Source organism: Salvelinus fontinalis, chromosome 21 (genome assembly GCF_029448725.1).
Source record: "Salvelinus fontinalis isolate EN_2023a chromosome 21, ASM2944872v1, whole genome shotgun sequence".
Taxonomy (NCBI): domain Eukaryota; kingdom Metazoa; phylum Chordata; class Actinopteri; order Salmoniformes; family Salmonidae; genus Salvelinus; species Salvelinus fontinalis.
The window spans coordinates 11432806-11460765 of NC_074685.1; the positions used below are offsets into that span (position 1 = coordinate 11432806).

General features: G+C 43.7%; 1 protein-coding gene across 1 annotated transcript; it reads right to left on the bottom strand.

The window, feature by feature from the left end:
• Positions 1-2308: 2308 nt before the first annotated feature.
• Positions 2309-27896, bottom strand: LOC129818162 (KN motif and ankyrin repeat domain-containing protein 1-like). The gene is made up of 13 exons (XM_055873818.1): positions 27690-27896; positions 13042-13166; positions 11106-11947; positions 8916-10815; positions 8595-8756; positions 8051-8159; positions 6186-6356; positions 5926-6013; positions 4123-4342; positions 3635-3777; positions 3261-3461; positions 3055-3153; positions 2309-2918 (listed from the first exon to the last, which is right to left on the bottom strand). Exons 2-13 carry the CDS (start codon positions 13076-13078, stop codon positions 2856-2858), a joined length of 4035 nt encoding a protein of 1344 aa, XP_055729793.1. The 5' UTR covers positions 13079-13166; positions 27690-27896; the 3' UTR covers positions 2309-2855.
• Positions 27897-27960: the final 64 nt, after the last annotated feature.

The window sequence follows — 27960 nt, forward strand, 5'->3', positions numbered from 1 at the left end:
GTCAGAAACCTGGCAGTGTGGTGCCAGGACAACAACCTCTCCCTCAACATGAGCAAAACAAAAGAAGAAACCTGTGGACTACAGGAAAAGGAGGGTCAAACACTCCCCCATTCACCAACAATCTATCATGGTCCAAACACACCAAGAAAGTAATTAGGAGGGCATGACAACGCCTTTTCCCCCTCGGGACACTGAAAATATTTGGCATGAGTCCCCAGATCCTCAATAGGTTCTACAGCTACACCATCAAGAGTATCCTGACCGGTTGCATCACCGCCTGGTGTGGCAACTTATCGCATCATACCACAAGACGCCCAGTACATCACTGAGGCCAAGCTTCCTGCCATCCTGGACCTATATACTATGCAGAGTCAGAGGAAGACCCAAAACAATTGTCCAAGAGTCCAGTCACCCAAGTCATAGACTATTCTCTTTGCTACCGCAAGACAAGCGGTACTGGAGTGCCAAGTCTAGGTCCAAAAGGTTCCTTAACTGCTTCTTCACCAAAGCCATAAGGCTGCTGAACAATTAATCAAATGGCCACCCGGACTATTTGCATTGACCCCCCTCCTTTGTTTTTACACTGCTGCTACGCGCTGTTTATTATCAAAGCATAGTCACTTTACCACTACCTACATGTACAAATTACCTCAACTAACCTGTACCCACACTGACTCAGTAGCAGTACCCCTATATATAGCCTCGTTAGTGTTACTTTTCTTTTTTACTGTAGTTAATTTCGTAAATATTTTCTTAACCAACAATGCAGGTTTACAAAAAATAAAGTTAAGGGCTTGTAAGTAAGCATTTCAAGGTAAGGTCTGACAAATACAATTTGATTTGATCAAGGTGTGCAAAGCTCTTAGAGACTTACCCAAAAAGACTCCAAGCTGTAATCGCTGCCAATGGTGTTTCTAACATGTATCGACTCGCTAATCAAGACATTAGTCTTTTATTTTTCATTCATTTTTAATGCTCACATTTTTCTTTGACAGAGTATTTTGTGTAGATGGATGATAATTTAAACTTAAATCCATTTTAATCCCACTTTATAACACAACAAAATGTAGCAAAAGTCAAGGGGTGTGAATACTCACTGAAGGCACTGTACTGTCTTCCATGAAGACAGGGTAAAGTGACTAGGCATCAGGATATAATAATAGTGGTACAATAAAGACCAGAGTAGCATCATCATATGATTAGTGTACAAGTGTGTGTGTTTGTGTCAGTATGCGTTTGTGCATATGAATGTGAAGATGGAATTGAGGGACATGCTCAAGCACGCTCTCTCAAACACACACACACACAAATGTAGTGCACTTCTTTTGACTAGAAAGCTATGGGCTATACAGTTTCCTACTATAAAGGGAATAGGATGCCATTTGGGACACAGCCTAGGATGGAGATGAATGAGGGGAAGTATCTGCTTCATCTAATTTAATCCCTCAGTTTTAACGAGGGGGAACTGCTAATCACCTTCACTCACTTCCAAATATTCAGACACATTTCACTGTTAGAAGGTGACATTTCTCAGCATTTGGAGAACAGTAAGAACAGAACAGAAGTTCTAATGGGGGCAGGCTGTCAATTCTGGAGGTGGGAGGGAGGGAGATGGGGTTTGCGCTAAAGTTAGACTTGCATCCTCTTACCTCAAGTAAAATTTCTACAATTGGAGTTGCCCTCGCTCTCTGTTAGCTTCTGAAGGAAAGAAAACGAACCAGACAACAACCGTTTAGAGGTGAGGGCCCCAGATGAATGGTTTGTTGCAGACAATAGTGCTGTAACTTTTGGAAAACTTCTGTGAGTGAGAGTCAGAGAAATACTGTGATGACATTCACAAATGAATCCTGTTGCTAGCACTACTTCCTCGCCCTCGGACCAAGGTGAACAGAAGAGCAAACAGAAGATAATAAAATATGCAGTCTCTCTAGGACAAAGGAAGCAGAATTTGAGAAGGCTTTTGTATTGCTAAAACTAAACCTTTCCGGCATGTAGAATTCACCTGATACTCCCCGGCATCAGCAGTATGTGTTGGTTTTTAACAATGTAGAAATATTTTCCTGTTGCGTTATCTCATGATAACCATTCACCACAGCACCACCAGGAGGAAACATTAGAGTTCTGTTTCTCACACAGTGATGTTCTGAAGCTGTTCAACCAGAAAGTCCCAGCAGGTGGCACCAGGTACAAATATCAACTGTCTTTCCTGTTGTTTATTTAGAAAGGGTAAAAATCACATGGAAGATATTGAGGTACTTCAGTTTATTGTATTATTTAAAAGCATAAGGCACAGAGCATTATACTAACAATGAAATATTTAACACTAATATACTAATTGTAAATAACTGTACTTCCAATGGGCTTAAATATATGATATATACAATGACAATCACATAAAAAATATCTTCCATATATTGATGTTTGAGGGCATAGAATGAAATTATCTGCATGTATATGCAATGTATTCAATCTAGAGACTAAAATGTCAGAAATTAAACTGACTGACAGTAAGGCCACAGGTCGTGGGGATATAATTACTGTAGGAGAGTGATTTGCCTAGCAACCTCTAATAAGTTTCAGGCTGTCAACCTGAACAAGAGAAGAGGCAGTCCATATAGGCTACATCATTCGTTGATTTCAATAGGCTAAGATTTACAATTGTGGTCTCAGATCGCTTGTTGAGTGCTTGGATACGAGGGCATCATCTTGGTCCCGCTTTAAAACGAACATCAACTTTGAAGCCTTCATAAACCCTTTATAAGGGCCACATAGAACCTTCACAAATTATTCCATACACTAAGCATACGTCTATGTGTAGCAGCAAGGGTGGAGGTTTGAGGGGCTTGCAGGTAGTTTCATTCAAAGACGGCTCTTCCAGCGGAACTGGGGGATGTATTTCTACCGAGACGAGGGGTTCCCTATGGAAAGAGGGTGGATGCACACACACCACATGCACACGATTAGTTGGTATGGAACAGATGTACATCATTTTATAGAATAGGTATATAAAAACAAACTGAGGGACCCGATCTATAGATATTGCGTGTTACCAACCCCGGCCTGGCATTTGGAGAAGTTGACATGGGCATAGAGCAGCACTGCTATGTCTTTATGTCCAGCCTCAAGAGCTATGGACAGGGCCGTGCTCTCATCCTGCATACACACAGACAAACAGGGCACAAAAAGTGAATCAAACAAACAGAGACACAAACACAGTGATAGTCTGCTACGGTGAGTAACAAACACACACAGTAACTCACGCTGTCACTCAGGGTGGCGTTACAGCCTGGCTTGGCCAGCAGCAGCCTGACTATCTCAGCGTGGCCGTGTTCGCTGGCACACATTAGAGCTGTAGAGCCCTCATCATCCTGAAGGTTGACCTCTGCCCCCTTGGCCAGCAGGGCACGCACCATGTCCATCCTGCCGTGGCTCACTGCCAGCATCAGGGCTGTCTGACCAGCCTGGGGGTCAAGGGTTAGAGGTCAGCAGTAAGAGGTCATAGACAAAAAGATGGACTCAAAGGGATGGCCACTCGGGAGCATGAAGACGACACACTCAGCCAGTGACCAGACAAGCTCTGACTTAACTTGTCAAAGCTTAACCCCCCCCCCCCGACCTCTGGCCATCCACATACCTGGCTGGCCTTGGCATTAACATCTCCTTTAATGAAGAGCTCCTCCACCACCTCCATGTCCTCTGGGGCCTCCACAGCAGCCAGGGCAGCCAGCATGATGGGGGTATATCCTGCCTTGTTCTGCTGGTTCACGTTACACACATCTTGAATGGAGGCCAAAGAGGAAAGGTGACAAAACAATGGCACAGAATTAAATATAACACTACGGGTAGCTCAGTTAAAACCCTGTGAGCAGATTGCGGGGATACTCTGAAAGAAGTATAGAACAAGAAGGCCCGCACACTGTTAAAGCTCCCAATTCACTGCTTTGTCAGGTCAACCAAACAGAGTGCTCACATCCCAAAATATACACATTTCACCTCACATGACCACCACAAACTTTTCTATACTCTGAAAGAACACATTTTAGATGAATGTACTCAACAGAACATCATATGAGTGAGAGGTTCAAATGGAAGTCAGGTTCAGGTCTGAGTCAGAATCAGTACCTGCCAGCAGCATCCTCTTTACGACGGTGAAGTTGGAGTGGGACACGCTGTAGTGGAGTGCTGTGTTACCGTTACCGTCCGCCATGTTGGCTACGTGTCCCAGCACGGCTGGAGAAACTGACCGGAATGCCGTTAAATAGTCCTCCACCACAGCCGGAGCAGCTGACTTCTGACTGGACACACGGAACCACTCGTGCTGCAGCATGTTCAGACAGGACCGCTGAGGGTGGGACACAGGGTAATACATTCTAAGCAGGACGTCAACCAAGACATGTATGGGCACACAAACATTTATGACATACACACACTCCTAGTAGAGACCTACAGTGGGTGAATTTGTTCTAGCTCGCCTGGGCAGGCAGAGATTTCACTTAAGAACCAATGGCATGGTCTAAATGTCCAAACCCTGCACACCAGGGTGAGCTAAAACAAATGCAGCCAAACACAAAGCCACACTGTCAAGCCTTCCTGTTTTTAATTTGGAAAAAGCAAAAACAGGCGTTGTTCTCAGTCAGGACGAACACACAGTACTGTAATTTAGCAACCCTCCAACATGCAGTGTGTGCAGAGCAATTTGAACAGTGAATTACCAGAGACATGTTGTAATTATAGGGACATAACTGAATGAAAATAGACATAATCAGCCAATACTTCAGTTCCTTTGACCTCACCAAACCCTCTTCCTTAAGGGGAAGACTGACTGACTGCCGATGGCAGTTACAGATCATCCACAACTTCCCTCTCACCACAAAAATAACTACTACAGGGGACTAGTGGCCAGGGCATTTTGAGTGGTGTTCAGAACATTAGGTATGGTTAGGACTAGGAGAAGGGTATCACATGGTTGGTCTAGCACAGGGTAGTTCAATGTCGGTCCTGGAGGGCCAAACACTTCTGGTTCTCATCCTGTTCTTGTAATATGGGAATAATTCAGACCTGGGACACCTGGTGAGTACAATTAACTACTAGGAAGAAACCAAAACCAGAAGTGTTTCGGCTCTTCAGGACCAGAATTGAACAGCCCTATGCTACCATATCAGAACACTGTGTGAATAAGATTATCTCTCTCAGTCTCTCCATCCCTGCTCTTCTTTCTCCTCTGGGATGTATTCATTATACCAACTCTGTTGCAAAACGTTTCTTAAACGGAAGCAACCAGAACAAAATGGGGGAGGGACCTACAGTACATGAATTTGTCAAGTAGAAATTTTTGTTGCAAAACGTTCCATTTTGAAACTGTTTGGACTAATGATTACATCCCTGCTCTTCTTTCTCCTTCTGTTTTCTATCACTCAACCAGTCACTATGACAAGATAAAAAGCAGATGATGTTGAACACATATGGTGGCGTCAGAGTTAGTTAGGTTTCAGGAGGCGTAAAGGATGTAAACCAAGACAGAGCTAGATGTTGTTGTCTGGGTGGAACACAGAGAGAGAGGGTGTCTCTGTAACTCATACACAACCAGGCCTTGAAGTCCCTGCCCAGAAACACTACCAGAGGGCAGAAAATTACAGGACTCGGCACATTCCTCAGTTATACATGTCACAAATGAAATATTTTTTAGTCTAGTTTAGATTCCAAGACATCGCGTTGACATTTATATGGTTTCATAAATTCTTATATGATGAATCAAAGGGACACAGGCAATTAGATAGCTCCTAAAGTCACAATTGTAGTCATTAACCAGTAATGTTCATGACCATTCCCATACATTCTTGTTCACAGACAAACAAACACACATTCATACATACACACTTCCATTCAGTCTACTTGTGCCACTGGCCTCTGTTTAGCAGTACTCACCAGTTCTCTGCTGGATAAACTCTGGTCGTCACTCAGATGGGTCTTCAGTGCATGGCAAGCAGACAGCATCTTCTCACTCAACTGAAAACTGTAGGGAGAGTACCTAGTTATTTAATACACTAATTGCACAATAACTATATACCCTGAACAAGCTGGAGAATAATTCCCAGAGTGCGATGCAAAGTTATTGATGGCTGATGCTCCCTGAGGAGAGATGGGCCTAAGTGAAGTACATTCCCTAAAACCACTACCATATTCACCTCTCCTGTATCTCCGTCCTCCCATGGCCACTACATTCTCTGTTGGCCACCCCTTTGTTCCCGCCCGTTCCGCTCCGATCCTGGAGGCCACAGACCTCCCTCCACCTCCCGTTCCCATTCTTCTCCTCTTCTTCAGAGCTGGATGGTTCACTAGTGGACATGGACTCACACCTGCAGCCAACACACTCAGTTATTTCAAACTTTCCTCTACTAGGCCATAGCTTACAAACTAAATATGTTTAACCCATAATATGTAGACTTGAACCTGCAGCCAACACACAGAACTGAGATGATTTTAACCAGTGAAACATGATATCAAAGTCTGATCAGAGTCAAAATAAAATATACATACATGTCAAAAGTTTGGACACACCTGCTTATTCAAGGGTATTTCTTTATTTTTACAGACATCAACACTATGAAATAACACATATTGAATCATGTAATAACCAAAAAGTGTTAAACAAATCAAAATATATTTTAGATGTTTGATTCTTCAAATAAGCCACCCTTTGCCTTGACATCTTTGCACTCTCTCAACCAGCTTCATAAGGTAGTCACCTGGAATGCATTTGAATTAACAGGTGTGCCTTGTTAAAAGTTCATTTGTGGAATTTTTTTCCTTCTTAATGTGTTTGAGCCAATCAGTTGTGTTTTGACAAGGTAGGGTTGGTATACAAAAGATAGCCCTATTTGGCAAAAGATCAAGTCCATATTATGGCAAGAACAGCTCAAATAAGCAAAGAGAAATGACAGTCCATCATTATTTCAAGACATGAAAGTCAGTCAATACGGAATTTTTTCAAGTTTCTTAAAGTGCAGTCGCAAAAACCATCAAGTGCTATAATGAAACTGGCTCTCATGAGGACCGCCACAGGAAAGGAAGACCCAGAGTTACCTCTGCTGCAGAGGATAAGTTCATTAGAGTTAACTACACCTCAGATTGCAGCACAAATAAATGCTTCGCAGAGTTCGAGTAACAGACACACACAACATCAACTGTTCAGAGGAGACTGCCTGAATCAGGCCTTCATGGTCAAATTGCTGCAAAGAAGCCACTACTAAAGCACATCAATAAGAAGAGACTTGCTTGGGCCAAGAAACATGAGCAATGGACATTAGACTGGTGGAAATCTGTCCTTTGGTCTGATGAGTCCAAATTTGAGATTTTTGGTTCCAACCGCCGTGTCTTTGTGAGACACAGAGTAGGTGAACGGATGACCTTTGCATGTGTGGTTCCCACCGTGAAGCATGGAGGTGGTGGTGTTATGGTGCTTTGCTGGTGACACTTGTTGATTTACTTCGAATTCAAGGTACACTTAACCAGAATGGCTACCACAGCATTCTGAAGTGATATGCCAGTCCATCTGGTTTGCGCTTAATGGGACTATCATTTATTTTTCAACAGGACAATGACCCATAACACACCTCCAGGCTGTGTAAGGGCTATTTGACCAAGAAGGAGAGTGAAGAAGTGCTGCATCAGATGACCTGGCCTCCACAATCACCCAAGTCAACCCAATTGAGATGGTTTGGGATGAGTTGGACCGCAGAGTGAAGGAAGTGTGGCATATGTGGGAACTCATTCAAGACTGTTGGAAAAGCATTCCAGGTGAAGCTGGTTGAGATAATCCCAAATGTGTGCAAAGCTGTCAATGCAAAGGGTGGCTACTTTGAAGAATCAAAAATATATTCATTTTATTTAACAATTTTTTGGTTACTACATGAATACATATGTGTTATTTCATAGTTTTGATGTCTTCACTATTATTCTACAATGTAGAAAATAGTCAAAATAAAGAAAAAAACCTGGAATAAGTAGGAGTGTCCAAACTTTTGACTGGTACTGTTTACCAGACCCTCACCCTGTGGTCACGCCCACAAACTTCAGGCTCTTCCTGGTTCCAGTGTAGCCTCGGTCACCATCGTGTTTCTTCATGATGGACCTCAGCATGTTGGCGTTCGTGGGCTGACCTGGAGGGTTAATGTTTCCCAATGAATTCTAATTTGATTGTTGTGAACCACTTGTTGTAAAGTTCTGAGAATTTTGTTACATAGACATACAATTTCAGCTCCAGCCTGTCAGCCACAGACCGCTGTGTAGTGAGAGATGTGTGCTTTCCCAAACCCAGCATCAGCCCAAATATTTCAATAGTAGGTCTTCCAGAGCCAATGCCAAACCAGAGAAAGAGCTATTTCCTCCTCCATGGTTCTACTGGTTCAAAGAGGCCAGGCTTCTTCTAGGGAGCGGTCTGCCAGCAGAATGCTCCTTTAGTTTCTATTTTTCTCCCGCTCTCACCCCATCAACATTATGGAACTATTTAAAGGCACCACTGGGATACAACTGCATTCAGCCCCTTGCATGCACACACAAACAAACTGACACATACCAAAAAAAACAACACACACCGTGCAATGCAGAGGAAGTTTGGTGTTCTATGCGTAGTATCTTTTGCTTGACCTCTGACTCCTTAGTGACACGCTGGCTGACCCCTGACCTTTCTGTGTTTCTCTGAGGTGAGGTGTTAGTGAACTGGCCGGCCCCTGCGATGGACTGGTACTGTACACAATCTGTACAAGGGCGACAGAGAGAAGGGAAAGAGGAAGAAATCACTCACTGGATTATTGTGTATAAAGAAAAATGTCCATGATACAAAACAATTATCCCTAGTAAATACCCACCGCAGACGCAAGCTGTGAGTATAAAGGCTAGACAGACTATATCCATACCTGTGGATTGTGAGGGTATTGGCCTGTCCTCCGTGCCTCCCTGTGTCATGGCAGAGTTGACGGGTGACATGATGAGAGTGGTGGTGTCTGACGCCGGCTGGATGAACACCTCTCCCAGCTCACTGTAGCTCTCAGTCAGCAGGCCCTGCTGCTCCCTTAGCAGACACTGCATCTTCTCTATGTAGTGGTCCAGACCAGGCTCTAACTGGGATTGCCCCTGGTGAGAGTGGGATGTCTGTGTCAGTGATGGTGGTCCTGCAAGGTCCCGTATGCGCCCCTCACCCACCCCGATCCCAATACTCCTGGTCTTGGTGGGGTCAGGGAGACAGGAAGGACCACAGGCGATGTTCCGGGTCTTCAGTCCAACCAGGAAGTTGTCATTCAAGTTAGTCATCCCGACCCCAGCGTCTCTGGTCGTTGCCCTGGCGACAGCCGCATTGGTTTGGGTTGGTTGTTCTGCGTTTCCTCCCCATGGCACGGTCGTTCCAATGCCGATGGAGCGGGTCTTAGCAACAGTCTGGATTAGCTCTAGGACCCTGCTGTTGCCAACAGCGATGTTCCGGGTGACGGTGTGCGCGGTGTTGGTGTGTTTCTCCTGGGTGTTGAGCACGGTGTTGGTGCTGGAGGTGGTGTTGAACGAGCGGCAGGTGTTTGTGAAACGGGAGACCGAGCTGAGTGTTGGTGATGTGTTGGTGCGCTGGGAGACCGTCTGAGGTGACACCATGACACCTGAATCCACCCCTCTGACTGGAGGGTCGGTTGCCATGCCAACCTCCTTTACAGCACTCATCACGTCGTCGACCGTACAGTCCCCGCTCCCCACCGAAACCAACTGACACTCCATCCCCCATCCCCTCGCTGCAGCCAAACTCTCCATGGTCAGATCTGTGTTGACTCCTGCCTCACACACCCTCACCCCTGTCCCCACACCTTGGGTGACCATCACCACCTGTCTCCCAACACATTGGTCCCGGGTCTCCACTCTCTCTCTGACCACCCACCAAGTCATCGGTACCTCTGGTCCTGAGCTCACACTCTTCAGCTCCGGCCTACAGGACACTCCAACACTACAGCCCCACCCCTCCACCTCCAGCCTACCTCCAGCGGAGGCGTCCTGGACCTCTGTGTGGTTGCCCTCCCCCAGGCTCCTGGTCTGGGCCTTGGGCCTGTCCTCCGGGGCCTCCGTGGCTGTGGAGGTGCTGTGGGTGGATGGCCTGGCATTGGAGCCTTTATCAGCCTTGTTCCTGGCCCCGGCAGCCTGTAGCTCCAGCTTCAGCCTGCCCATCTCCGTCTGCAGGGTGGACTCCTTTACCTCTGCCTCCAACTGACACACCCTCTCCTTCAGGGCTTCTATGATTCTCTGCTGGGCATCTAGCTCCGATCCCTTATCTGCGGTGACAACGAGGTGGGCCTCAGTTACACCCGTTGCTATGCATCTTGTTTCTGTGGTCTTGGTCTTCACGGCCATGTCCCTGTGTTGTTTTGAGGACCTGATATCTAAGATGGCATCCAAGTCTTCATCAGTGCCGATGGCTACTGATTTGTGAGCTCTGCAGTTGCTGCGTAATGTGTTCTGGTTGAGGCCATGCCGTGCTTGCAGGCGACCACCCTTGATGGTCCTCTCCAAAGCCTCCATCTCAGCAGTCAGCTGCTGGAACTCCTTCAGGCCAGAGGAGGCACTGTTGTGCTCTGCCTTGTTCTCCAGCCCATCTTCAGGTTTCCCTAGAAGTTCAGAGCCCTTCCCAAGCCGCAAGCGACCGGCACTGCCCGTGCTGTGGGCTCTCTTCCGGAACACGTCATTCAGCTCTTCTTGGTCCTGGTTCTTCATCCGAGAGACCAGCTGTCTCTTCTCCTCCTGGAGGACAGAGATCTTCACCTGTAGAACAGGGATGCTCCTCACCTGCATAGAGATATATTAAAATCAGCTAACTAAAACTGACTAGCTAGCTAACTAACATAGTGTGCAAGTATATCTACAAAATCATTATACTGATATTTTTTAACATGTTTGTGAACAATTTCTTATTTAACATAAATGAATACTGGGATTGAAACACACAACAGCTTTTTATACTTTATTTTACCACATTAAGTCAGTTTCTAGAATGAAAGATTCTCTGACCAAGATGGCTTACAGTTTACACCTGATGCCAATGTCCATTCTAGTGTTCTATTTAATTCAATGCTGACCTGTTCCTCCAGCTCCTTCAGCCTCTGGATGGCCATCACCATCTGGTCCCTGACATGCTGCAGGTGCAGGGGGCTGAGACCCGTGACTGGGGTGTCCCTGCCAGAGCTCTGGGGGCTGGGTCTCAGGGACCCTCCGCTGCCCAGGGAAGAGCCGTGGTGGAGGGATATGGGCAGGGAAAGCTCACCTTCAGCATGGGACTTGTTGACGTTTCCGCTGTTGTTCTGGTTGTAGGAACCCCAGCCGGTGAAGGCGGACAGGGAATCACTGGAGCCCACTCCCCCGAAGCTGGCTAGGCGTCGGCGGGGATGGGGCTCAGGGTGGGGCTGGGCTGGGGTGGTGCTGGAGGTTTTCTCCTGCTCTAAGCGCCTACGGGTCTCCACCAGGGTCTTCTCCACTAGAGGGTTGAACCTGGGGGCGTTCAGGGAGCGGCCGGCCGGCGCAGGCTTCCCCTCTTGGCGTTTCAGAGGGATGGAGGACCCCTCCTGACTAGACGGGGTGGTGTTGCTGGTGGTGGTGGTAGAGGCACTGTGGGGTGGAGGAAGAGGGGGTCTCCCTCGGTTACCGGTCGACATGGCAGACTGACTCACCCGTGTGTCACCACTACTCGCCGAGGACAGGGATTCCGATGAGGTCCATGATTGGCTGGGTGTGGTGCCACTTTGCGCTTCTGCCCTGCTGTTGGTCGCCCTGAGGGGCTTCCTCCTCAGCCTATTAATGGTGGAGCCGTTCTGGATGTCGTCCACGTACTTGAGGAAGTCCAGGTCCAGCTGGTAGCCGTAAGGCGTCTCCAGACAGTAGGGGGTGGTCTCCTCAGTAGCACTGACTGACCTTCCTCTGTTACCTGGTTGAAGAGAGTTAAAGAAAATGACTATTGTTCAATTGTACATGTCCTGCCATCAGGACCAGAGCAGAAGAAAGCAGGAAGTTATGTTATGCTCATGAATTTATGAAGAAATATTAAACAAAACATTGGGTTGGTTGGTATGAGGAAATGAAAGACAGCAGGCAGGAATGTGGAAATGATCAGATTCCTGAGAGCTCTCCCTGGTATCAAACATAGGGTAGAAATCATGATTCAGTTAAACGTAGAAGACAAAGTTGTCAAACTGTATCATGTAGAACTACTGTTAGTTTGCAATAAAGATTTTGAATGCAATAGGCCTAGACATACCAGTATTTGATTTGTCGTCCGATGACCTAGAACTAAAAGCATTCAATTTGAATCAATTTATTTATTAATTAACTAATTGTCTGCATCAAGATTCTTTAGAGATATTTCTTTAGAATATAGATTAGACATATATATTTAGACATATTTGGCTAACTCTAACCAAGAATATTTGCACGTATGTTCTCAAATTTGTAAGGCAAATAAAGGAAGATACAAGTTCAAGTAATGACAAAGTATTTTTTCAAATGTAACAGTATTGAATGGCATCAGCCTTACCTAAATGTTACACGTCATCCTCAATCCAGTAGGCCTACATGGTATTGTTGTCCATGTTCTCTCCTCCCTGTATTAAGATTGCTGCCTCTCCTAACTTTTCTGACAATACCCTTTCCTCTCCAGTCTCTCCAATGGGGCAAAATGAGATCGGCCAAGAGTAGACTATACCAACACAGAATGGAACGTCATTGGCTGACAGAACCCTCCAATCAGTAAGCCTCTCTACTTAGACTGGACCAACTGAACTCTATAATTACTGTGCAAGTAATTATATTGCCCAACCATTTTCTTGGCATTCATTCTATAAACTCGCTCCTTTTACAAATATTTCAGCTGCTCACTTACATAAGTATATTGACTAACTATGCATATCAGAATTCGGCTTATCAGTAGTTTACTGTCCTTCACAGGGTTACAACTCCTTCACAACCTCAGTGAATGACTACGACACCACTTAGGTAAGGACAGAAACAACAATTGTACAATACCTTGGCCATTTCTGTAAATGTGTGTGTCTTGAGACATTGGTACAGTTGATCCTTATGGCAAAGAAATGGTTCTGGGTCCATCCATGTGTGAAGTCCAGCTCAAGGCCTAATGTGCATCTTGAAGACTGTCGAAATAGACAGAAATATCTTATAACATCTTGGAAGAATATAAAACATATCTTCTCCTTTTCTCACACACACAGTCAATAACAGATAAACAGTGCTTACACATATGTAACTAAATACCAAATGAGACGTACTGTATGAGGGATAATTCTGCAGAGATAACAAAGCTCAACACCAATCCTTAGAATCAAACCGTTCTTACTGCACTAGTATGCTTTCGTCACCAGCATTATAATACTGTATCCCTTTTCCTGTAAGGAAGAAGCACCCAACAGTCTGATTAAGACAGACCATTGTCTTCTTAGAGAGTAATGTCATTTCATTGAAGGAACATTTCTACTAGGAAGGGATTCGCTTATAAAAAGGCTGATCCTCATAGCAAGTCTCTATGCAGTGCACTCCTTTTGACCAGAGTATGTAGTGTACTATAGGGAATAGGGTGCTATTTGGGACACATCCCAAGAGTTCTATCCTATGAACCTGCTCTTTCTCACACCTTTCTAATCCAGCCAATTCCTACCGTTAACGTCTGACACTGTTCAGGTACATATGTAGTGCTACAGACAACAGTAGTGTCAACTCAATACATAATGGTGTTCAAATTCTATTTCTATGGGTGGACTCTGAACACACACTGGCTAAGGACCGTGAGGAATGCATGCAGCCTAGCACTTAATCAACACATGCCAATCTGAAGCAGGTAAGGAGGGACATGTTTAGCATTGGGACTTGTGAACTACACTTCACAACTCTAAAAGGAAAAGTATAACAAAAATTATGTCAGGCAGCTCGAAGTCATTATGATCCCATTCAAATCATTGCATCGTTTCTGTATGGGGTGAAGCTGGCAGGGAGGGTTGATTTGGGTTGGAAACGCTCCACTCTGCCCCATAAAAAGCCCTCTATTTGAGGACCCTGGTTAGGACTGTTAGATGGTGAGAAGCCACCATTGGCTCCAGCTCAGAGCCAAGGCAGAAAACAAATGCAGCAGCAGCCTGCCTCGACCCAACCTAACCCTGCACTGCACTGCCATCTGTAGGGCTTGGAGAAGAAGATGTTTGGTAAGAGCTGAGCAGAATTGGCAACATTTGATTTGGCCAATCATGAAAATTAGAAAAAAACATTCAAGCCAAAATCAGACTATTTTGTCACACAGAGTAGACAGATATGGAAATGAGTCCATGAGGCAGGGCCAAACTGAGAACATCCAGGACAGGGGCAGTCAGAGACTTGCTATGCTGAGCCAAGCCAACCCTTATTGACCCAGTCCAAGCCACCTGCATCAGGGCCAGGTGGCCTGAAGAACACACTCATCAACAGCTTATATTATATTTAGAGGTTCACACCATTGTTGGGTGAGGAGGAAGAATTTGGATACATGGCTGTTTGTACTGGGTCCATTACTTAAAGACATCCTCTTGGATGAAGTCTGTGAATGCAATTTGGTTCAGATTTTCCTCGGCAGACAACTGGGAGTTTGGGACATTTAACACTAAGTAGCCACAGAAAAACTCACAAGCATGCCAGAGGTCAATTATGGATTTGTCTGCTTGTGTGAGAAGGAAGCTGGCTATGTAACTTAAGAAAGAACAAACTTGGTGTTCTATACTTCATTATAAACTGAGTAGTTTGGGTCCTAGATGCTGATTGGCTGAAACAGCATCAAATGTAATTTGTCACATGTGCCGAATACAACAGGTGTAGACCTCACCATGAAATTGTTACTTACAAGCCCTTATCCAACAATGCAGTTCAAAAAATTGAGTTAAGAAAATATTTACAAAACAAACTAAAGTAAAAAATTATAATAACAACAAGGCTAAATACAGGGGGTACCGGTACTGAGTCAATGTGCTGGGGTAAAGGTTAGTCGAGGTCATTTGTACATGTAGGTCGGGGTAAAATGACTATGCATAGATAATAAACAGTTTAAAAACAAAGGCTCCGATACTGCTTGCCGTTTGGTAGCAGAGAGAACAGTCTATGACTTGGGTGACTGGAGTCTTTGACAATGTTTTGGGCCTTCCTCTGACATCACCTAGTATATTAGGTACCAGATGAAAGGAAGCTTGGCCACAGTGGTGTACTGGGCCGTACGCACTACCCTCTGTAGCGCCTTAAGTTCGGGTGCTGAGCAGTTGCCATACCAGGTGGTGTTGCAACCGGTCAGGATGCTCTCGATGATGAAGCTATATAACTTTGAGGATCTGGGGAACAATGCCAAATCTTTTCAGTCTCCTGAGAGGGAAAATGTGTTGCCCTGCCTTATTCAAGATTGTCTTGGTGTGTTTGGACAATGATAGTTTGTTGGTGATGTGGACATCAAGGAACAGCCCCATCGATGTTAATAGGTTGCCTGTTCGGCCCTCCTTTTCTTGTCGTTCACGATTATCTCCTTTGTCTTGCTCATGTTGAGGGAAAGGTTGTTGTCCTGGCACCACAGTGCCAGGTCTCTGACCTCCTCCCAATAGGCTGTCTCATTGTCGTGATTAGGCCTACCACTGTTGTGTCGTCGGCAAACTTAATGATGGTGTTGGAGTTGTGCTTGGCCACGCAGTCGTGGGTGAACAGGGAGCACAGGAGGGGACTAAGCACACACCCCTGAGGGGCCCCAGTGTTGAGGATCAGCATGGCAGTTGTTGTTGCCTACCATTACCACCTGCGGGCGGCACATCAGTAAGTCCAGAAATCAGTTGCAGAGGGATGTGTTTAGTCCCAGGGTCCTCAGCTTAGTAATAAGCTTTGTGGGAAATATGGTGTTGAAAGCTGAGCATTTTATTAGTAGTATGTACGGGATACACATGGTATACACTGTCCAACGAAATGCTTACTTGCAGGTTCCTTTGACAATGGAACAATAAGAAATAATAAAAGATAACAATACGAATTTAAGTAAACGGCTCAGTAGAATAGAATATTTGATATATCTCACACACACAGTAACAGTCAAACGTTTGACATATCTACTGATTCAAGGGTTTTTCTTTATTTTTACTATTTTCTACATTGTGGAATAATAGTGAATACATCAAAAGTATGAAATAACAAATGGAATCATGTAGTAACGAAAAAAAGTGTTAAATCAAAATATATTTTAGATTCTTCAAAGTAGCCACCCTTTGCCTTGATGACAGCTTTGCACAAACTTGGCATTATCTCAACCAGCTTCAACTGGAATGCTTTTCCAACAGTCTTGAAGGAGTTCCCACATACACTGAGCACTTAGCTTTAAATTTACTCTGCGGTCCAACTCATCCCAAACCATCTCAATTGGGTTGAGGTCGGGTCGTTGTGGAGGCCAGTTGATCTGATGCAGCACTTCATCACTCTCCTTCTTGGTCAAATAGCCCTTACACAGCCTGGAGGTGTGTTATGGGTCATTGTCCTGTTGAAAAACAAATGAGTCTCACTAAGCGCAAACCAGATGGGATGGCAGAATGCTGTGGTAGGCATGCCGTTTAAGTGTGCCTTGAATTCTAAATAAAATCACTGACAGTGTCACCAGCAAATCACCGACCCAAAAATAATCTCACATTTGGACTCATCAGACCAAAGGACAGATTTCCACCGGTCTAGTATCCATTGCTCGTGTTTCTTGGCCCAAGCAAGTCTCATCTTATTAATGGTTTCTTTGCAGCAATTCGACCATGAAGGCCTGATTCACGCAGTCTCCTCTGAACAGTTGATGTTGAGGTGTGTCTGTTAGTTGAACTCTGTGAAGCATTTATTTGGCCTGCAATCTCAGGTGCAGTTAACTCTAATGAACCTATCCTCTGCAGCAGAGGTAACTCTGGGTCTTCCTTTCCTGTGGTGGTCCTCAGGAGCCAGTTTCACTATAGCGCTCGATGGTTTTTGCGACTGCACTTGAAGAAACTTTCAAAGTTCTTGAAATGTTCCGTATTGACTGACCTTCATGTCTTAAAGTAATGGACTGTCATTTCTCTTTGTTCTTTTACCAAATAGGGCTATCTTCTGTATACCACCCCTATCTTGTCACAACACAACCGATTGGCTAAAATTCATTAAGAAGGAAAGAAATCCCACAAATTAACTTTTAACCTGTTGGGGATGGGGGCGCTGTTTAGACTATTTATGCTAATGTGGCTAATTTTTTAAACGGCTTCCCACAAAATCCTTGATCGTACAATATGCATATTATTATTATTATTGGATAGAAAACAGTCTATAGTTTCTATAGGAGTTGAAATTTTGTCTCTAAGTGGAACAGAGCCCATTCTACAGCAATTTCCCTGACATGGAGTCAGATTTGAGAAACGTTGGCCACTTTTCTGAAGTCATTTAAACGGGCACTGTCGTTGCTATGACTATACGGACACTTCTTACGTCTTCCCCTGGATGCCTTTACGTGATGACGATTCCAACGGGCTCGATTGCTCGTTCACAGGCCCTACAAATGAAAAAAACCTTTAGCTAGCAAGTCTTTTCTTGCTGCGTAACGCGCGTGGAAGACACCGACCCTCTCCTGTTCCAAGCATTAGTTTAGCCTGTTATATTTCTCCGGTCATCTTTTCACTCGTTATAGGAGTTACAAACATCACAAAGTAGTTAATTTAAAGCGTTTTATAGCAATTTATATCCGTTTAGTGCGATTTTGGGACATTTATTTTTGCAACGATGTGAAAAGTTGGTCACGCTTTTCAGTTCATCCCGAACGTAGTTGACATTTCCACATGGCAAGAGGACAGCTTTCCACCAAAAGACGATTTCTCCCAAGAAAGGATCCTTTGCCCAAGATACTGATGGAAGAACAGCTCAAGGTAGGACATTTTTATTATGATAAATCGTGTTTCTGTCGAAACATTTTAGTGGCTTAGGACGCCATGTTTTTTGACGTAGCTTCGCTTGGCGCAAACTGTATTGAAAAGTAAGGATAAATTAAAAAATGTAATAACGCAATTGTATTAAGAATTAAATTGTCTATCAATCCCTGTCCACCCTATATTTTTTAGTCACGTTTATGAGTATTTATGTATAAGAGTAGATCACTGTCTAAGTGGCGCAAGGACGTTTTCTTTACCAGCTTGTCTACATTTCACATTGTCTAACCATGATTTTGGTGGCTAAATATAAACATTTTCGATCAAACTGTATATGCATGTTGTAATGTGATGTTACAGGAGTGTCATCGGAAGAATTCTGAGAAGGTTAGTGAAAAAATTAATATCTTTTGGCGATGTTGACTTTTATCGCTCACTTTGGCTAGAATCAATGCTGGGCTGCTAATTGCTATGTGCTAAGCTAATATAACGATTTATTGTGTTTTCGCTGTAAGACACTTAGAAAATCTGAAATATTGTCTGTATTCACAGGATCTGTGTCTTTCGATTCGTGTATGCTGTGTATTTTTACGAAATGTTTGATGATTAGTAGTTAGGTAAACACGTTGCTCATTGTAATTATTCTAGTCCATTTGTGATGGTGGGTGCAATTGTAAACTATGCCATCTACCTGAAATATGCACTTTTTTCTAACAAAACCTATCCCATACCATAAATATGTTATCAGACTGTCATCTAATGAGTTTTTTTGTTGGTTAGGGGCTATAAATATCTTAGTTTAGCCGAATTGGTGATGGCTACTGGTGTTGGTGGACAAATAAAAGATGGTGGAATATGCTAATGTGTTTTTAGGTAATAGATGTACATCTTTACATATTGTGTCTTCCCTGTAAAACATTTTAAAAATCGGAAATGTTGACTGGATTCATAAGATCTGTGTCTTTCATTAGCTGTATTGGACTTTAATGTGTGAAAGTTAAATATTTTAAAAAAATATTTTTTTTGAATTTCGCGGCACTGGTTTTTCAGTGGGGGGGGGGGGGGGGAGTGCCGCTAGCGGCACGCTGATCCTAGACAGGTTAAACAAGCCCCACCTGGTAATTGAAATGCATTCCAGGTGACTACCTCATGAAGCTGGTTGAGAGAATACCAAGAGTGTGCAAAGCTGTCATCAACGCAAAAGGTGGCTACTTAGTGTTAAACATATACTTTGATTTGTTTAACCCTTTTTCAGTTACTACATGATTCCATGTGTTATTTCAGGTAGAATGGCGCCGGAGGGGATGGTTCACGTTTTACGTGCTCCAACTGTGCTATTTTGTTCGGTTTTTTTCGCGTTGTTTGTAACTTACATTGAACATAATGTTGCTGTTACCGTCTCTTCTGCCCGAAAATTACTTCTGGACATCAGAACAGCGATTACTCACCTCGAACTGGAAGAAGATTTGTACTTTAACGAGTTCAACGCAAAGGATATACTGCTTTCTCTGGAACGGGCCCAAATCCCTGTCATTTGCATTGCTGGGTTCTGAGAATATGAAATATACTTATTCATGTCACTGAAGGAGAGAGGGTAATGTATAACATTTACATTATGTCAGGATATGTTATTGTTAGCCATCAGGGATCCTATGGGAGGGATCCTCTGGGAGGAGAAGAGACACAGTCTGGTACCAGACACCATGACAGCCATGAGTTGGGGAGGAGTGAGCACTTTGGGGTAGAGGTCAGGTCAGATGATGTGAGGAAGAACAGATATCACTAAGGTTCTGTCTAGCAACAGAAATGCATTGGCTGTTCAGATGTGTAGGAGGAGACTCAGCCTAGGAGGAACAGTTAAATATCTGTGCTTGTGTAAAAATGTCTTTGTCTAATGCAGCTGTATTGATCCTCTCGGAAGAATAAACTTGGTTAAGCTTTCATAGTGTCCGTTGAGTTTTTTTACTCTGAGAATTAGAACCTAACAGCGTGAAGAAAAGACTGAGAAAAATGGGGCGGAGATCTGGCTGCCTTCTGAGAATTCGTAGGCGAGTGAGTAAACCCCCACTGCCATCCGTTCTATTGACCAACGTGCAATCATTGGGGGGGAAGAATGGATGACCTACGATCAAGATTATACTACCAACGGGACATTAAAAACTGTAATATCTTATGTTTCACCGAGTCGTAGCAGAAAGACGACATGGATAATATAGAGCTGGCGGGATTTTCCATGCACCGGCAGGACAGAGAAGCTATGTCTGGTAAGACGAGGGGCGGGGGTGTGTATCTATTTGTCAATAACAGCTGGTGCGCAATGTCTAATATTAATTAATATTAAAGTCTTGAAGTATTGCTTCCCTGTGGTAGAGTACCTTTTGATAAGCTGTAGACCACACTATCAAGAGAGTTCTCAGCTATATTATTCATAGCCGTCTATATACCACCACAAACCGATGCTGGCACTAAGACCACACTCAACCAGCTGTATAAGGCCATAAGCAAACAAAAAAAATGCTCATCCAGAAGCAGAGCTCCTAGTGGCCAGGGATATTAAATCCATTTTTCCCTAATTTCTACCTGCATGTCACATGTGCAACCAGAGGGGGGAAAACACTCTAGACCACCTTTACGCCACACACAGAGATGCATACAAAACGCTCTGCCGCTGTCCATTTGGCAAATTTGACCATAATTCTATCCTCCTGATTCCTGCTTACAAGAAAAAACTAAAGCAGGAAGTACCAGTGACTCGCTCAATACGGAAGTGGTCAGAAGACGTGGATGCTACTCTACAGGACTGTTTTGCTAGTACAGACTGGAATATATTCCGGGATTCATCAAATCGCATTGAGGAATATACCTCCTCAATCATCAGCTTCATCAGTAAGTGCATCGATGACATCATCCCCACAGTGACCGTACATACATATCCCAACCAGAAGCCAGGGATTACAGGCAACATCCATATCGAGCTAAAGGCTAGAGCTTCCGCATTCAAGGAGTGAGACACTAATCCGGACGTTATAAGAAATCCTGCTATGCCCTCAGACAAACCATCAAACAAGCAGGACTTAAACTATTACGGGCTACAAAAGGGAAACTCAGCCGTGAGCTGCCCAGTGATACGAGCCTACCAGACGAGCTAAATGCCTTTTTTGCTCGTTTCGAGGCAAGCAACACTGAAGCATGCATGAGAGCACCAGCTGTTTTGGACGCCTGTGTGATCACACTTCCCGTAGCCGATAGTCAAATATATATTTCCGTAGTCAAATACTTATGTCACGCAATAAAATGCAAATTAATTACTTCAAAATCATACAATGTGATTTTCTGGATTTTTGTTTTAGATTCCGTCTCTCACAGTTGAAGTGTACCTATGATAAAATTTACAGACCTCTACATGATTTGTAAGTAGGAAAACCTGCAAAATTGGCAGTCCGTCAAATACTTGTTCTCCCCACTGTAGGTGTTTCTCTTGTCTATATGCGTTACGGCTGTGTGAATAGCAATGGGAATTTTCCATGGATCTGTTGGAGCGGTAGTCAATTTGGAGTTGTCCAGTGTGCAGCTCAGAAACATGCAAGCCTTGATGTGGGCCATGACCAGCCTCTCGAAGCACTTCATGATGTCCGGGTCATTTGGGCCTGTCACCTTGTTTTTCTTGGGCACTGTGACGATGGTCTCCTTGAAGCAGGTGAGGACTACAGCCTGGGACAGGTTGAAGATCTCAGAGAAGATGTCTGCAAGCTGGTCAGAACACTGAGGACACGGCCAGGGATACCATCTGGGCCAGACGGCTTTGTGAGTATTCACTTTGAGAGTTTACCTCACGTCAGCCTTAGGAGAGCGAAAGAATCTGGTCGTGTGGAGCAGCAAGAGTCTTCCTGGAGGGCTCGTTATTGTCTGCCTCAAAGCAAGCATAGAATGTGCTGGGAGGGAGGCTTTGGTGGGCACCACACAGATGGAACATGATTTCAAGTTTGAGTCTTGACAATATATCACGGGTATGATGCATAGATACTTGTTTATTGTTCTATTAATGTTGGCAACCAGTTTTTAATAGCCAATATACCAAAGCTAAGGGCTGTTCTTATGCACGACAAGAAGTGGAGTGAGGTAATGGGAGCCGCTACCTGACCAAAACCCCGGATAAACCTCCAGTAGTAATTGGCAAACCCTAGAAACTGCTGCACCTCCTTTACCGAGGTGGGAGTTGGCCAATTACGCTAAGGGCTGTATCCAGGCACTCCACTTCTTGTCGTGCTAAAAAAAAGAACAGGCCTTAGCCGTGGTACATTTAAGCAATAAGGTCTTAGGTGGTGTGGTAAATTTTCCAATATAGCATGGCTAAGGGCTGTTCTTAGGTACAAGGCGAAACAAAGTTGAAAAGAAGTTACATGGAATGGGATGAAAAGAAGGACGAACAATCTGAAGGAGAGAGGGACAAATGACAGAGGAAAGAGGGGGAGGAAATGGAAGAGAACAAGGACAAGACTTCATGCTGATATTGTCCTGAGAAAAGACCTCCAGCACCTATTTTATCTTGCTCTCCCTCAGCGAGGATGTTCCCATTCAGCACACTGGTCGACATGGAAGCCCTGTTGCCAAGGTGATCCCTCGCTGGCCTAGTCTCTGCTGTGAGGGCAGAAACCTGAGAGGGTCTGTCTCTGAGTGGGCCTTTATGAGAGACACTGAGCTGAGGAGGCTGAACAACCAACACCACACACACCAAGTCTTTAGAACTCTACACAGCACTCTAGGACAGTGGATCCTGAATGTTTCTGAGCTGTGACCCATCTCCAAGTTCTTTTCATTTCCTTGTGACTGAAACAATGTTGAAACTTCCTCACTACAGTCTAATCTTTCACTGTGATCCAAAATGAACGAGTTCCTGACACTGATGGGAGACACTGTAAGGGAGACCTGGTTGTCAGAAAGTGTGTAACTATAAACCATGCATATGGTGACTGGATGTCAGTCCCAGGCCTGGAAGTAATCCCACCTAAACCTTGCTGAATGCAAAGAGGAATGTTTTCATATTGTTTAAAAAAAAATACATTTCTCAAGACTAAATATCCAATCAAAGTCCTACAAAAAACTTCTACCCTATGGTTTCTCAGAAATCTCTAACCAGAACAGTGCATGAATGCTTTGATGTGTGAGATTATCTCTACTTGGTACAAGTTACAACAAGGAACAATTTTACCAGATCTATGGATTACCTGGAATTGGGGGACTGGTACAGAATAGTCCTATTTCTTAACTTCTCCATCCATCCATCGATAAAACCTTTTTAGACCATAATATCCCATCACATCCATCATGTTCAGCCGCTCAGTCCAAACACTAAATGAATATGCATGGTTTGCAGTGATGTAGATTGAGGCACGACTCATTGGTCCAATAAAAAACAGAAATAGGCGAAGCGCATAATTGGGGAAGAAAACTTTTGTAAAGTTTCAGGCCAAAGTAAAAAATATATATATATATATATATATATATAGGTTTGATATTCTGAGTTCCCTTCGACAGAAGGTCCTAGGATGATATAAATGCAGCAAAAAAAGAACCGTCCCTTTTTCAGGACCCTGTCTTTCAAAGATAATTCGTAAAAATCCAAATCACTTCAGATCTTCATTGTAAAGGGTTTAAACACGGTTTCCCATGCTTGTTCGATGAACCAAAAACAATTAATGAACATGCACCTGTAGAACGGTCATTAAGACACTAACAGCTTTCAACGGTAGGCAATTAAGAAAACTTAGGACACTAAAGAGGCCTTTCTACTGACTCTGAAAAATACCAAAATAAAGATGCCCAGGGTCCCTGCTCATCTGCATGAACGTGCCTTAGGCATGCTGCAAGGAGGCACGAGGACTGCAAATGTGGCCAGGGCAATAAATTGCAATGTCCGTACTGTGAGACGCTTAAGACAGCGCTACAGGGAGACAGGACGGACAGCCGATCGTCCTCGCAGTGGACGACCACGTGTAACAACACCTGCACAGGATCGGTACATCCGAACATCACACCTGTGGGACAGGTACAGGATGGTAACAACAACTGCCTGAGTTACACCAGGAACGCACAATCCCTCCATCAGTGCTTAGACTGTCCACAATAGGCTGAGAGGAGCTGGACTGAGGGCTTGTAGGCCTGTTGTAAGGCAGGTCCTCACCAGACACCACCGGCAACAACGTCACCTATGGGCACAAACCCACCGTCGCTGGACAAGACAGGCAAAAAGTGCTCTTCACTGACGAGTCGCGGTTTTGTCTCACCAGGGGTGATGGTCGGATTTGCGTTTATTGTCGAAGGAATGAGCGTTACACCGAGGCCTGTACTCTGGAGCGGGATTGATTTGGAGGTGGAGGGTCCATCATGGTCTGGGGCGGTGTGTCACAGCATCATCGGACTGAGCTTGTTGTCAATGCAGGCAATCGCAATGCTGTGCGTTACAGGGAAGACATCCTCCTCCCTCATGTGGTACCCTTCCTGCAGGCTCATCCTGACATGACACTCCAGCATGACAATGCCACCAGCCATACTGCTCATTCTGTGCGTGATTTCCTGCAAGACAGGAATGTCAGTGTTCTGCCATGGCCAGTGAAGAGCCCAGATCTCAATCACATTGAGCACGTCTGGAACCTGTTGGATCAGAGGGTGAGGGCTAGGGCCATTCCCCTAAGAAATGTCCGGGAACTTGCAGGTGCCTTGGTGGAAGAGTGAGGTAACATCTCACAGCAAGAACTGGCAAAGCTGGTGCAGTCCATGAGGAGGAGATGCACTGCAGTACTTAATGCTGCTGGTGGCCACACCAGATACTGACTGTTACTTTTGACCCCCCGCCCTTTGTTCAGGGACACATCTTCAATTTCAATCACATGTCTGTGGAACTTGTTCAATTTATGTCTCAGTTGTTGAATCTAGTTATGTTCATAAAAATATTTACACATGTTAAGTTTGCTGAAAATAAACACAGTTGACATTGAGAGGATGTTAATTTTTTTGCTGAGTTTACCTAGAATCAGATAACGATAAAGAGCAAAATACAAACGTTTCCCTCCCTTCCCCATGTTTTAAAAAAGCGATTTTAGTTGGTTTCAATAGGTGAATATTATGCGCTCCAGGCTAAGGGACCGTCTTAAATGCAATGTGCAATCAGCTAAACATTTTTATTTCTAACAATTCAAATTACCTAGAGATCTTAAACTAATTATGTTGTTTTCTCCCACAACAATTACATTTTAAAATGTGATTGCTTAATTTTAAAGGATTTTATGTAAAAATAGAGCTAAAAAAAACACAGGCCTATGATATTTATGACTCACCACTTGGATTCGGTCTTACGTAGCAAAATTTGAATTTTTATTTTATTTTTTACATTAGATAGAAGTAGAGACTCAGAGCTACAAAATGGTATATCATACACTGTGTATGTGTGAGGAACAATGGGAAAGTAATTCTGCTTTGAATGTTGATCAACTGGTAAATTCACTTTTGAGAAAATCATCTTTGAAAGTTTTGCTATCTAGTGAAGAGCTCTTCTTTGTCTACACCCATTCAGCATCGTTCACACCCTCTTAAGCTTTAGCCCTACACATCTTTTTCTACTCTCAAAGCACACACTTGATGCTCTGGTTGATGATTTGGTTACCTCTGGATAACATGACAACAGCCTAACCAGCTCTGCTGGCAACAATTACATTTTGCTTTCTTGCAGACGTTTACTGACACCGGCCATATTCAACGGGTGTTGTACACACGTCACTTTAGCAAACAAGCCAGCCAGCTAAATTTAGCTAGTTAAACAACAATGAACAGTGCCAACAATGCCACAGTGCTGGGAGCTAACCAAAAATGTTTAATGTTAGTTAGCTAACATTAGGCTCTAACTAGAACAGCAAACGGCTCTGGGAAACAAATAATAATGTCAGCTAGGGAGCCAGCCAGCTAACATTAGCTAGCTAACAGTACACTTCAGCTTGAAATGAAACAACTTTCTGTCAAAATTAGAAAATGCGTAATCTCACCTATATACATCATCGTGCATGGACACGTCTCCCTGTCAGGAATGCCATGCCACAGTTGCCCTTAGTTTGAATATGTAATCCGGAGACAGGTGTATTCTCCATCTCTTTAGCTATCATACATACTCATCTCAGCCAATCATGGCTAGTGGGAAGGTTGCTAACGTTTTCTGTGACTTAACCAACAAGGCTTGCAATTTAACAATTTGATTCATATTTACAGATGGCATACAAGTTTGTTATTAAGGCACATGAACGTTCACATGTTCGAGAAGGCATTTCTGACAAAAACCGCAGTTGATAATTAAATATTTTTTACATTCAAAACGGCTCTCCTGTGAAGTCGTGACTTGCGACACACGCCTAGTTTCCTGAATTGGGTCACAAGTAGGCAACCTACTGTAGCCTACTTGCATGACCTAGATAGCCCAAATCACTTGTAGCAAAATTGACTGATGTCCCTCCCATTAGAATTCTCATTTTAAAGTTATATGGCTATAAGTAAATATAATGGCTTTCGATCCACAGACAAATGTGTGTTCCCTGACCTTTATTATGAAAGCATTTTTTTCTTAGATTTTCTACAAATATTTCCCCTATTCATAGGTTGCACCTCCATCACTTGGTCGCGTCATGCCATTGTTATGAACGTGCTCAAGCCGCCCTCTATCGGCAGCACCATTGTGGTGCCCTAAAGTGGTAATAAGCCCAGTCATATCCAAACTGAAAACAAGTATTCTTCCCTGTTTAGTCTAAATATGATGGGAGTCAAAGGAGGTGACCTAGCATCAAGTTGTTTTAGTTGTACATGTCATTTGGACTGGAAGTTATTGAACATTTGATCTTTATGTCATTTTAATAACCACAGCTGTAATAGGATGAATATTTGTAGAAAATCAAAGGTGGGGAATTATGAAAAAAAAGGTGTACCTTCAATTTGAGATGTCAAGGAACACACTGCACCAGACCTACCCATCACAAGAAATATGCCTATAAAATCAGGTAAGTGGTGAACTGGAATTCTAATGAATGTACTGTAGAATGGTTGAGCGATGTCAGTGACTTCATATTATGTGGTTTTACATCTCCATTTCACATGGATAGGAAGCTTTTGAAAAGTATCCTTGTAAATGGGTCAAATATAGCACAGTAGTTAGAGGTTACTAATAAACATGTAAGTCCATTCAGCAACTGGAAGCAGTGTGTGTAATATTCATATCGGGCTACCCCCGATGAAAATGCAAAAAAAACATTTTTGCTTTCGTGCAAACACCGGTATTGCACCTTTACGACGGTCCCTAAAACACATGAGCGCTGGAAGACAGTATATTGCCTCCTTCGGCTCTGTTATTAAGGTACTAGTCCTACTATAGGCAAATACAAAGGGTGTACCTTGCCCTCTAGCGTAATCTTATACTAGATATATCACTCATCATCCTAGGACCTCCCGCCGGAGAGCTATTGACGACCGAACTCAGAAAGTTAAAACAAAATGTACGTTACCATGAGTGTAGTGGTCGGTTGGGTGCAATAAAACGTTCACAGCATGTTGGCATAGATGTATATCGAAATCCTTAGCCTACAATACGTTTATATGGCAGACAAATGTTTATATATACAGACAAGAGGTAAAAGTTACTACGAACACTTAAGAACAAAAGTTACAATAATGCATGAAAGTTTAAATAATTAGCTAATTAATTCGACTCACCTGGATCAGAGAGTTGTGCAAACGTTTAGCATGCCATTGTTGAATAAGTGTTTAAAGTAAAAAAAAAATGTATAAAAAATCGTGCATCCAAATCGTTTTACAACTTCTCGTGAACATTCACGCTACATAATTTACTTTTCATCAAATTTCACTTCCTTTGGCCTTCAGTTTGGTGCGCCACTCATTTATTCTGTCCGACCCAATGTTTCACTATCCACCGGGCCTTTCACTGCCCATGCGCAGAAAGTTGTCAACAAAGCACACCCGAGAG

Bases quoted from the DNA above. Each gene is read 5' to 3' on its own strand.
- LOC129818162 (XM_055873818.1), bottom strand. From the start codon at position 13,078: ATGTCTCAAGACACACACATTTACAGAAATGGCCAAG. The intron at 10,816-11,105 runs GTCAGCATTGAA...ATCTCTATGCAG, and splicing joins TGAAGGAGCTGGAGGAACAG to GTGAGGAGCATCCCTGTTCT. The intron at 6,014-6,185 runs GTGAATATGGTA...CTCTCCCTACAG, and splicing joins AGGACGGAGATACAGGAGAG to TTTTCAGTTGAGTGAGAAGA.